Source organism: Garra rufa, chromosome 1, assembly GCF_049309525.1.
Source record: "Garra rufa chromosome 1, GarRuf1.0, whole genome shotgun sequence".
Taxonomy (NCBI): domain Eukaryota; kingdom Metazoa; phylum Chordata; class Actinopteri; order Cypriniformes; family Cyprinidae; genus Garra; species Garra rufa.
Window position 1 is genome coordinate 4,064,796 of NC_133361.1, and position 12,788 is coordinate 4,077,583.

The 12,788-nt window shown below is 34.5% G+C and overlaps 1 protein-coding gene and 1 pseudogene across 1 annotated transcript; both read left to right on the forward strand.

The window, feature by feature from the left end:
- Nucleotides 1-1,303: 1,303 nt before the first annotated feature.
- Nucleotides 1,304-7,475, forward strand: LOC141331674 (uncharacterized). The gene is made up of 2 exons (XM_073836745.1): nt 1,304-1,946; nt 5,595-7,475. Exons 1-2 carry the CDS (start codon nt 1,337-1,339, stop codon nt 6,209-6,211), a joined length of 1,227 nt encoding a protein of 408 aa, XP_073692846.1. The 5' UTR covers nt 1,304-1,336; the 3' UTR covers nt 6,212-7,475.
- A 618-nt stretch (nt 7,476-8,093) lies between these two features.
- LOC141331781 (uncharacterized) lies at nt 8,094-11,921 on the forward strand (annotated as a pseudogene).
- Nucleotides 11,922-12,788: the final 867 nt, after the last annotated feature.

Below are 12,788 nucleotides of genomic sequence, written 5' to 3' on the forward strand. Positions count from 1 at the left end.
GGATCACAGTGATCCAACTCAATGTTCCTTCAAAAAAGAACTGTTATAAAAGTAAGATAGATCCGTTAATCCTGGATAGCAAAACATGGCATTTCCAAATACGGACCAATTTGATCCAGATTAAACTTTTTGAAAAACTGAGCCCTGAACATTAAACTCTCTGTCTGGTTATTTTAAAGTTGTTTTTGTTGTTGTTTTTTCTCACTATTTGATCCACCACTTAATTTCCTTCTGTTCATATATGTGCAGGTATCCATACAAAATAGATAATGGTTTTCTGATATCGTCCCCAATACACCAGTTTCAACTTCGATTTAAGAAAACAACATACCCAATAAAAACTACATACAACAATGTCAAAACACATCTTTCTAAACATATTTTTTAAAGGTTAAAGTGTAAATAAATTAGTTTTGTCTTTCGTTCCATTAGATTAGATGGAGAGAGTGGGGTTTGTGACCTATACTGATTCCAGCCTCCTGGGGGCGATCGAGACGCTCTTTCTTCATCTTCAGCGCTCGTGAGGATCACTCGATGTGCGCATGCGCGAGTTAGAGAGCGGAGCTGCGTGAGAGAGAGAGAGAGTTGTCCGGTGAGTCCTCTTTTTCTTCTCTATTATTTGCTTTTTGCTGTACTGCGTATGTTATTTTGCGCAATAGGTTTGAGTGTAGCAGGAATTTGAGGTAAATGTCAGATTTGCTTATGAATAACTGTGTAATTTTATTTATAACGTGCATTCAGTGCAGAGAGGAGTCTTTTACTTGGAAAAAAATGTTCCTCATTCAACCGGCAAAAACAATCGTTGTGTCTAATGATTATTTGATGACGGAGTTGTTTAGGACCAATAGTTTCACAAATGAAGTCTTTCTATGAACTGGGTAGCCTACTTTTTTCTTTAAACTTCTTTTGTAATATGAAACATCTTGAGAGGTGTTGAATAATCTCAATGAACCAGCAAATAATAAGAGACTTTCTATGAACAGGGTACTTTTTTCTTTAAACAAAATGTCTGTCAAGTCACCTTTATTTATATAGGACTATTAACAATACAGATTGTGTCAAAGCAGATTTACAGTATTAATTAGTAAAATAGTGAGTCAATAATGTAAAAAGTATGTTAGATAACCATGTAGTTGATTAAACATATTTAATAGTCATATTTGAAGATCAAACGTTTGTATGGCAATTGCCTACTTTCTGCTGTTACATCAAGTTCACGGTTTTATTTTTTAACGAGTTTCTGAAAATGAACTGTTTTACTTTTATTTCAGAGTTTATTGATGAAAATGAGGAGAACAAAGAATTGAGTGAAGCTGATGAGAGAAATCATGTCAAAATGAGTCGCTCTCAAACCAAACCCAAAGATTTAAAGGGAAGCAGAGCCAAGAAATCTGTCACCTGCACTCAGTGTGGAACGAGTTTGATAAACAAACATAATCTTGAGTGTCACATGAGGATTCACACTGGAGAGAAACCGTTCACTTGTGATCAGTGCGGGAAGAGTTTCTCACGATCATCAACTCTTAAGGATCACATGAACATCCACACCAGAGAGAAGCTGCACACATGTAATCAATGTGATAAAACATTTTTGTGGGCTTCATACCTGAAGACACACCTGAGAGTTCATACAAAGGAGAAGCCACATTCATGTCATTTGTGTGGAAAGAGTTTTTCACGTCTACAAAGTTTGAAAGCACATCAGAAAATACACGCTGGTGTGAGAGATTACATGTGCTTTGAGTGTGAAAAGACTTTTACTACAGCGAGCAATTTAAGAAAGCACCAGATGATCCACACTGGAGAAAAACCGTATGTGTGTTCACATTGTGACAAGAGATTCAGCCGGTCAGAACACCTGAGAACACACGAGAGGATCCACACTGGAGAGAAACCGTATCACTGCACTGAATGTGGGAAGCGTTTCACTTATTCATCTGCTCTACGCAATCATACAAAAAAACATTCACAGTAAGTAGATCATCTTCAGATCCAGCACTTTCAGATCTGAATATAATCTGGATCAACCAAGAGCCACGACAAAGAAACATCATCTAAAGTTTCCACAGTCAATAAAGTTCTTCATCTTCAAAATCAGCAGATTTAACTGAGATCATCTTGAAAATAAAGTCCCTCTCTAAAGAACAATTTCAAAAAGTTTTATTCTTGTATATGATTTTGCTTCATGATATAAATCATTTTGTCTTATAATGAATATGTGCCATTTGTAGTTTTCTTTTTTAATTATAAGGAAAGTAGCTTTTTACAAACTGTTCTTGCTCAGGAAGCTGAAGACTGTGCTGTGACTCTTTAACCATGTTCTTCTCTGTTTTACTTTAAATGACTATTTATTATTTCACTTATAATATATTTAGGAAAAGCAGATGGGATATATACTGTCATGCAGCTTTGCTGCTCATTGCTGTTTCTTTTTTTTTTTTTTTTTTTTAGTAATGCATTATCATTTTTTATATTGTATTAACTACTTTTGCCTGCTGGTTGTATATTTATTTTCTGAATACAGTGAAGTTAATCGTTGAATGGCCCTCACCACAATCCACTGTCCATGCCATAAAAATATATGCTTAATCTATACTGGTGAATTATGAACATGCTTTGTAGGATATCACATAATATGTAGATGTAGACTTGCCACTTACTAAACTTACTAAACCAGAGTAAGAGTTTGAGCAAATAACTGTTCTCAATAGTTGCATTTCCTCGACCCAATTAAGCTGCTTCTTCTTCTTTGACATTTTATGGCGTCTGGCAAACCAGCTTTAGCTGCATATACTATATGAAGTATATAATTTAATACTGTGAAGTTGCTTTGACTCAATCTGAATCTTGACGTTCTTCTGTAAGTTGTAATCTTTCGATAGCATACCTTGTAGATTGTATTACAATATGTTTAACATGTGTAAGAGATGGGTCGTCTTGTGCTTTTTTTCAACGGAGATGAACAACAATGAGGGAGGGGGCTTCAAAGAATATGACTGGAACAATTCAGTACCACTATTTTCCCGAGAACATCTAGACTCCTGGGAATGTTAGCCTTGGCCTTCAGATAAGCCTAGAACAAACTGTTTATTATGACTTAATAAAAATCTTTATTTTGCTATTTTGCTTGGGGTTCAGCATATCACTATCCAGCTTTGTCAATCATTTTATGCTTTTACTTGTTCATTATTGATGATATCATTATTGATTATTATTATCATAATTTGATCAGCTGTATTTTACATCAATAAACAGTTGTATTGCTTGATTAGTATGGTGTATGGACCTTTTACTGGCACCTCCTCTTGTCGATACACACCACACTTGTCTCACTTTGAGTTTTTAATACAAACAGAAACCATACTAAAACATACTGTTTCAAGAAGATCATATTTAACACAAAGTCCATACTCATGTTTTCCTGTTGTATATAATGATTGATAAAGTTCAGTATGTCCAATTCTAAGACCAGATATAATGCTGTGTTAGATCGAGTCCCCACGTCAAGATAAAAAAAGATCCAGCCCCGGACACCAGATCTTGTCAGGAAATATCAGTTTTTCCGGTAACAGAACAACTAGTCGCAGCGCTGTCTGTACCCAAACTCTGTTAACAGCAAGTCTTGTCTGGTATCCAAAATACCCAAAACGAGTGTTAAAAACAGTTCTCTGTCAATCAAGTAGTTGACTGATGAAGGCCAGAAAAGAGCAGAAGCAGGAGACGAAGTGATGATGGTAAAAAGGTAGAACAGAGTTTATTGAACAATCTTAGTTGCGTATGTCTCAATGTTCAGACTTCGTCTGAGGAACACAGTTTAGCAAACAATGATATATCAAACTGACTGATTCATGACAACATCCCATTAAACCTTGGGTTTCCGTAAACATCTCCTCTTATCTATTTCTCGTTCATGCAGACCAAACAACTCATGAAACCCCACAATCATAAAACTGAACAATAATGAAAATGCATATGCAAAGAAATATAAGTACAATAAATTGATAAATGATTAGAAATAATAAATGATAACCAAATAATCAAATGATAAATTATAAAAATGATCAATTAATAAACAATCAAATAATACATTATATAAATGACTAATGATTATAAAATGATTATTAATAATTATGTAAATTAATGATTATAAATGAATTAAAACATACAAATCAAAACAAAAACATAAACAGTCTGCATGTGAGGATCAAAGGATCCTTCAGCTGTCTTCCTGTCAATTCATAATTTTTTTTTTTATTATATAAATGTTGTCCTTTATTCTCACCATCAATTTACTTTTCCACACATATATAGCCCTTTTATTTCTTATGTACTCATCTGAACATAAAACTCTATTTCTGGCTATTTTAAAGTTGTTTTTTTTCTCACTATTTGATCTACCACTTAATTTCCTTCTAAGATGTCTGATAAAATGTCTAGTTGAAGATTTAAAACTAGAAGCTGAATATTAACTACAGACATTGGGAATAACCACAGCACATTTACTTAATCCAATTTGATGAGCCTCATTATTTGCTTTCTATCTAAAACTATTTAGATTTACATTCAGTTTTCTAAGACTCTTTTAACTGGGTGTATTTCTGAATGTCATTTTACAGTACCCCAATGCACCAGTTTCAGCTTCAACCTAAAAAAATACATACAATGTCAAAACCCAAATTTCTAAACCTATTTTTAAATGCTGAAGTGTAAATAAATTAGTTTTATCTCTCGTCTCATTAGATTAGATGGAGAGGGTGGGGTTTGTGACCTATACTGATTGCAGTCTCCTGGGGGCGATCGAGACACTCTTTCTTCATCTTCAGCGCTCGTGAGGATCACTCGATGTGCGCATGCGCGAGTTAGAGAGCGGAGCTGCGTGAGAGAGAGAGATGTCCGGTGAGTCCTCTTTTTCTTCTCTATTATTTGCTTTTTGCCGTCCTGCATTTCTTCATTTGTGTAATTAGGTTTGAGTGTAGCAGGAATTTGAGGTAAATATCTGCTTCACGTATGATTAACTGTGTAATTTTATTTATTTATAACATTCAGTGAAGAGAGGAGCCTTTTACTTGAACAAATGTCCTCCATTCAACCGGCAAAAACAATCGTTGTGTCTAATGATTATTTGATTACGGAGTTGTTTGGGACCAATAGTTTCACAAATGAAGTCTTTCTATGAACTGGGTAGCCTACTTTTTATTTTTTTTTTTACTTTTTTTGTAATAGCAAACATCTTGAGAGGTGTTGAATAATCTCAATGAAGCAGCAAATAATAAGAGACTTTCTATGAACTGGGTACTTTTTTTCTTTTAACAAAATGTATGTCAAGTCAAGTCACCTTTATTTATATAGGACTATTAACAATACAGATTGTGTCAAAGCAGATTTACAGTATTAAATAGGAAAATAGTGAGTCCATAATACAAAAAGTATGATAATTGTGTAGTTTAAACAGTATTAAACATTTAATAGTCTAATTTTAAGATCAATCTTTTGTATGATAATTGCCTACTTTCTGCTGTTACATCAAGTTCACGGTTCTCTCTTTTATTTTTTAACGAGTTTCTGAAAATTAAATGTTTTTATTTTTATTTCAGAGTTCATTGATGAAAATGAGGAGAATGGAGAAATGAGTGAAGCTGATGATAGAAATCGTGTCAAAATGAGTCGCTCTGAAACCAAACACAAAGATTTAAAGAAAAGCAGAGCAAAGAAATCTGTCACCTGCACTCAGTGTGGAAAGAGTTTGACCAAACATCTTGAGCGTCACATGAGGATTCACACTGGAGAGAAACCGTTCACATGTGATCAGTGCGGGAAGAGTTTCTCACGATCATCACATCTTAAGGAGCACATGAACATCCACACTAGAGAGAAACTGTACGCATGTGATCAATGTGATAAAACATTTTTGTGGGCTTCAAACCTGAAGACACACCTGAGAGTTCATACAAAGGAGAAACCACATTCATGTCATTTGTGTGGAAAGAGTTTTTCACAGTTACAAAGTTTGATAGTACATCAGAAAATACACAATGGTGTGAAAGATTACATGTGCTTTGAGTGTGAGAAGACTTTTACTACAGCTGGACAATTAAAACGGCACCAGAGGATCCACACTGGAGAGAAACCGTATCACTGCACTAAATGTGGGATCTGTTTCAGACATTCATCTGCTCTACGCAGTCACACAAAAAACACTCACAGCAAGTAGATCATCTTCAGATCCAGCACTTTCAGGTCTGATGCTGCACACAATAATGAATCAAGCAATAAAATATCATCTGGATCAATCAAGAGCCACAACAAAGAAACATCATCTAAAGTTTTCACAGTCAATAAAGTTCATCTTCATCTTCAAAACCAGCAGATTTAACTGAGATCATCTCGAAAAAAGAACAATTTCAAAAAGTTTTATTCTTGTATATGATTTTGCTTCATGATATAAATCATAATGTGTTTTCATATTATGTTCAATTGTCTTCTAATGCATGCGTCAATTGTAGTTTTCTATTTTTAATGAAGGAACGTTGCTTTTTACAAACTGTTCTTGCTCAGGAAGCTGAAGACTGTGCTGTGACACTTTAACCATGTTCTTCTCTGTTTTACTTTAAATGACTATTTATTATTTCACTTATGATATATTTAGGAAAAGCAGATGCAAGATATACTGTTATGCAGCTTTGCTGCTCATTGCTGCTTTTTTTTTTTTTTAGTAATGCATTATCATTGTTGATATTGTATTAACTACTTTTGCCTGCTGGTTGTATTTTTATTTTCTGAATACAGTGAAGTTAGTCGTTGAATGGCCCTCACCACAATCCACTGTCCATGCCATAGAAATATATGCTCAATCTATACTGGTGAATTATGAACATGCTTTGTAGGATATTATATAATATGTCTTGTCTAGATGTAGACTTGCCACTTACTAAACTTACTAAACCAGAGTAAGAGTTTGAGCAAATAACTGTTCTCAATAGCTGTATTTCCTCGACCCAATTAAGCTGCTTCTTCTTCTTTGACATTTTATGGCGTCTGGCAAACCAGCTTTAGCTGCATATACTATATGAAAGAATTTAACACTTTGAAGTTGCTTTGACTCAATCTGAATCTTGAAGTTCTTCTGTAAGTTGTAATATTTCGATACCTTACCTTTTAGATTGTATTACAATATGTTCAGCTGTGTAAGAGATGGGTCGTCTTGTGCTTTTGTGCGCTCAACGGAGATGAACAACAATGAGGGAGGGAGCTTCAAAGAATATGTCATCTAGTCTCCTGGGAATGTTAGCCTTGGCCTTCAGATAAGCCTGTTCTTTATATCTTTATTCTGCTATTTTGCTTGGGGTTCAGCATATAACTATCCAGCTTTGTCAATCCTTTTATGCTTTTACTTATTATTGATGATATCATTATTGATTATTATTATCATAATTTGATCAGCTGTATTTTACATCAATAAACAGTTGTATTGCTTGATTAGTATGGTGTACGGACCTCTTGTTGATGTGCACCACACTAAACCATGTTGTAATGTTGAAGATGTGTTTTAATCCTGTTGTAAATAATGATTGAGCAAAGTTTTTTTTTTTTTTCACTCACTATTTGATCCACCATTTCATTTCCTTCTATTCCTATATGTGCAGGTATCCATACAAAAGAGATTATGGTTTTTGTTTGCATTCTGAACAAACTTTGTACGATGTCTGATAAAATGTCTCGTCTAGTTAAAGATGTAAAACACAGTCTGAACATATGAGGACTTCAGGTATATTATTCAACCCACTGAAGAGCCAATAATAGTGCAGTCATTTCTGTAGCATACACTGATAGATGATATTTAGATTCTTGTTTTGTTTTTTTATCTTTAATAACCTAAAATCAACTACAGACATTGGGAATAACCACATCACATTTACTTAATCCAATTTAATCCTCATTATTTGCTTTCCATCCAAAACGATTTAGTTTTGACTCTCGTTCCATTAGATTAGATAGGGGTGGGGTTTATGACCTATACTGATTCCAGCCTCCTGGAGGCGATCGAGACGCTCTTTCTTCATCTTCAGCGCTCGTGAGGATCACTCGATGTGCGCATGCGCGAGTTAGAGAGCGGAGAAGCGAGAGAGAGACAGAATGAGAGAGAGAGAGAGTTGTCCGGTGAGTCCTCTTTTTCTTCTCTATTATTTGCTTTTTGCCGTCCTGCATATATGTTTTGGCGCAATTAGGTTTGAGAGTAGCAGGAATTTCAGCTAAATGTCAGCTTCACGTATGAATAACTTTGTTGTCATTGTATGTATTGCATGCGTATTCAGTTCAGAAAGTGGACTTTACCTTCGTTCATCCGACAAAAACGACCATTGCGTCTAACTTTCCTCCGTTTATAAAGTATGAGTTACTGAGTTGTTTTGGACAAATAATTTCACAAATGAGGAAAGTCCCGTTGTGCAGTACATCTCAGTTAGACACTGCCTTGTTTTCATCGGATTTCCATCATTGTTTTCAACCGAGTGTTTGCTGAATAACTGTTACTGAATGCGGGAAAGAACCCAAATCAAGTTTAGCTGCACATTTTTATACCATTATTTCTCTATTGAGATTTATTTTTGGCTGATCAAATGTGTTACAGTCACTGTTAAAACGTGAAAAAGTTAGTTTTCATTTCGATAATCATGATGGACAATAATTTATTCAAATGATTTTTACAATGTTGTAGTGACAGCTAGTGGCTAGACTGACTTACTGAATGCTACGAGATTTTGGATTGTGCTATAGAACAGGGGTTCCCAAACTTTTCAGCTCACGACCCCCAAAATAACCGTGCCAGTGACTCGTGACCCCCACTATCCTCGGAAGTGTTTAAAAAAATATACAAACTTTGCGCGCAACGGCGCACATGGGCCAATAGGCCTATCCAAACATCTGCATGTCAACACAAAAGAACACAACGGTCTAACAACTAGGGCTGGTCCGACGGTCCGAATACCATTTTTTTGAGCTTCGAAGCTTCGGTGGGAGGGGCTGAACATATTCTTCTCTCTAATAAAGGCAGGAATCTCTGTATGTCTTTCTGTTTGCATTTTTATTATGTCAAGAACAGTTCATCCAAACGATTTTTGCTGTGGATCCAAGGGAGTGCAGTGTTGTATTTTGGTGCAATATGGACACACCACACGTTCAGAATTAATAAATTGTAATAGAACATTGCTAGTTGGATGTGACGCGCATCACGCAGGCAGAGCTTATATGATACAAAACACACAGGTCTGTTAAGTGCAATACTTTAAATAAGGCATAGCCTAAAACATTTTAACAAACAAATCACTCCCAAATCAGAAATTAGCACAGTAATTACTGGCACCGTGAAGGGTAGGCTATTTAAATAAAAGAAGAACGAAAAAATGGCGCGATGTTTATATATAGCCTAAATAAATTATTCATATCTAAATTATTTGTAAATAAATATATATATATACATTATATATAACGTTTGTGTATATAAGCCTATATAAAATACACAGCCTATGTATATTATGTTGAAACCCAAAATAAATGAGGCCCAAACATTATTAACAAACGTGCGTGTTTATTTGAGCACTTCCGTCAGTGAACAATCAGCCTACAAAATGCTAAAATAAATCAAATAAATAAAACATTTAAATATGAATAGCCTAAATAAGAATGTTAAATCAGCTAGTTGATTAAACATTTAATAGTCCAATTTTAAGGTCAATCTTTTGTATGGCAATTGCCTACTTGCTGCTGTTACATCAAGTTCACGGTTCTCTCTTTTATTTTTTAACGAGTTTCTGAAAATTAAATGTTTTTATTTTTATTTCAGAGTTTATTGATGAAATTGAGGAGAATGGAGAATTGAGTGAAGCTGATGAGAGAAATCATGTCAAAATGAGTCGCTCTCAAACCAAACACAAAGATTTAAAGAAAAGCAGAGCCAAGAAATATTTCACTTGCACTCAGTGTGGAAAGAGTTTGATAAACAAACAAAGTCTTGATTTTCACATGAGAGTTCACACTGGAGAGAAACCGTACACTTGTGATCAGTGCGGGAAGAGTTTCTCACAATCATCAACTCTTAAGGACCACATGAACATCCACACTAGAGAGAAACTGTACGCATGTGATCAATGTGATAAAACATTTTTGAGGGCTTCAAACCTGACAAAGCACTTGAGAGTTCATACAAAGGAGAAGCCACATTCATGTCATTTGTGTGGAAAGAGTTTTTCATTACTACAACATTTGAAAGGACATCAGAAAATACATACTGGTGTGAGAGAGTACATGTGCTTTGAGTGTGAAAAGACTTTTTCTAGAGCTGAACATTTGAAACAGCACCAGAGGATTCACACTGGAGAAAAACCTTATATGTGTTCACTGTTCACACTGCGACAAGAGATTCAGCCATTCTGAAACCCTGAAGACTCATGAGAGGATCCACACTGGAGAGAAACCGTATCACTGCACTGAATGTGGGAGGCGTTTCAGATGTTCATCTGCTCTACGCAGTCACACAAAAAACAATCACAGTAAGTAGATCATCTTCAGATCTGATGATGCACACAATAATGAATCAAGCAATAAAATATCATCTGGATCAATCAAGAGCCACGACAAAGAAACATCATCTAAAGTTTTCACAGTCAATAAAGTTCATCTTCATCTTCAAAACCAGCAGATTTAACTGAGATCATCTCGAAAAAAGAACAATTTCAAAAAGTTTTATTCTTGTATATGATTTTGCTTCATGATATAAATCATACTGTGTTTTAATATTATGTTTAATTGTCTTATAATGCATATATGTCATGTGTAGTTTTCTTTTTTTAATTAAGGAACGTTGCTTTTTACAAACTGTTCTTGCTCAGGAAGCTGAAGACTGTGCTGTGACACTTTAACCATTTTCTTCACTGTTTTACTAAAATAAGTTATTTCACTTATATATTTAGGAAAAGCAAATGCAAGATATACTGTCATGCAGCTTTGCTACTCATCCATTTACATTTGCTTTGAGTAATCACTGATTGAATGTTATTTTTTTAGTAATGCATTATCATTTGTGATATTGTATAAAAAACATTGCTTTGACACAATCTGAATTTTGAAGTTCTTCTGTAAGTTGAAGTCTTTCGATACCATACCATTTAGATTGTATTACGACAGGGCTGCACGATATTGGGAAAAAATTACATTACGATATTTTTTTTCCCTGCAATATATATTGTGATGTGTACAAATTAATTTATGTTCATCAGGTTGTTTTGAACTGCTTTAAAATCAAATAATAATTCAAGAATTATTGGGGTAATTTTGTAAGCATTTGAAAGAATAAAAAAATGTAAAAGTAATCAAAACCCTGAAATGAAATACCTTTTAAAGCCTATTTTGGGTTGTTTCAAATACAGTTTGACTCACCTTATTCTCTGTCAATTCAGGCAAATATATAATGCATATGTGTCATTTGTAGTTTTCTTTTTTAATTAAGGAAAGTAGCTTCTTACAAATTGTTCTTGCTCATGAAGCTGAAGACTGTGCTGTGACTCTTTAAACATTTTCTTCACTGTTTTACCTTAAAAAAAAACTATTATTTCACTTATGATATATTTAGGAAAAGCAGATGCAAGATATACTGTTGTGTAGCTTTGTAACTGATCTTTATTTGCTACTCATCCATTTACTTTTGCTTTGAGTAATTATTGACTGAATGTTACCTTTTTAATAATACATAATCATTTTAAATATTGTATTAACAACTTGTATTGTCTGCTGGTTGTATTTGCTTTAGGGCAAAAACTAATTTTATAGTTCTAGTTATAATATCTGAAAGCCATGTAGTGTTATGCTTGCTTTTTGGGCTTTCTGTTTTAAATTTCTCAATAAAGATCTTGAATAGATTTGAATTGAAAGCTTTTATTGTCATTGTCTTTTTCTGAATACAGTGAAATTAGTCGTTGAATAAGCCTCACTGCAATCCACTGTCCATGCCATAAAACTGATATATTTAATCTATATTGGTGAATTTTGAACATGCTTTTTAATATGTCTTGTCTAGATGTAGACTTGCCACTTACTAAGACTGTTCTCAATAGCTGCATTTCCTCGACCCAATTAAGCAGCTTCTTCTTCTTTGACATTTTATGGCACCTGGCAAACCAGCTTTAATAATTTATTTTTTGCATGTTTGTCACACGTTAACGTTTTGATCAAAGATTACACAAGTAAACTCAACATGCAGTTTTAAATAAAGGTTTTTTTTTTTTTTTTTTAATAAAGGGAAATACTTAAATAGGACCTGCCTGACAAAGTGAAATAGACCAAAAGATCCTCAAAAGGAAGGGTTCTTATACCCTTTTAACTGGGTGTATTTCTGAATGTCATTTTACAGTACCCCAATACACCAGTTTCAGCTTCAATCTAAAAAAATACAATGTCAAAACCCAAATTTCTAAACCTATTTTTAAATGTTGAAGTGTAAATAAATTAGTTTAGACTTTCGTTCCATTAGATTAGATGGAGAGGGTGGTGTTTGTGACCTATACTGATTCCATCCTCCTGGGGGCGATCGAGACGCTCTTTCTTCATCTTCAGCGCTCGTGAGGATCACTCGATGTGCGCATGCGCGAATTAGAGAGCGGAGCTGCGTGAGAGAGAGAGAGAGAGAGTTGTCCGGTGAGTCCTCTATTTCGTCTCTATTATTTGCTTTTTGTTGTCCTGCGTATCTTCATTTGCGTAGTTAGGTTTGAGTGTAGCAGGAATTTGAGGTAAATGTCAGC

Excerpts from the sequence above, each read along its gene's own strand:
- LOC141331674 (XM_073836745.1), top strand. The coding sequence starts at position 1,337 with ATGAGTCGCTCTCAAACCAAACCCAAAGATTTAAAGGGAAGCAGAGCC. Across the intron at positions 1,947-5,594 it reads CACTTATTCATCTGCTCTAC|AGTTCATTGATGAAAATGAG; the intron begins GCAATCATACAA and ends TTTTTATTTCAG.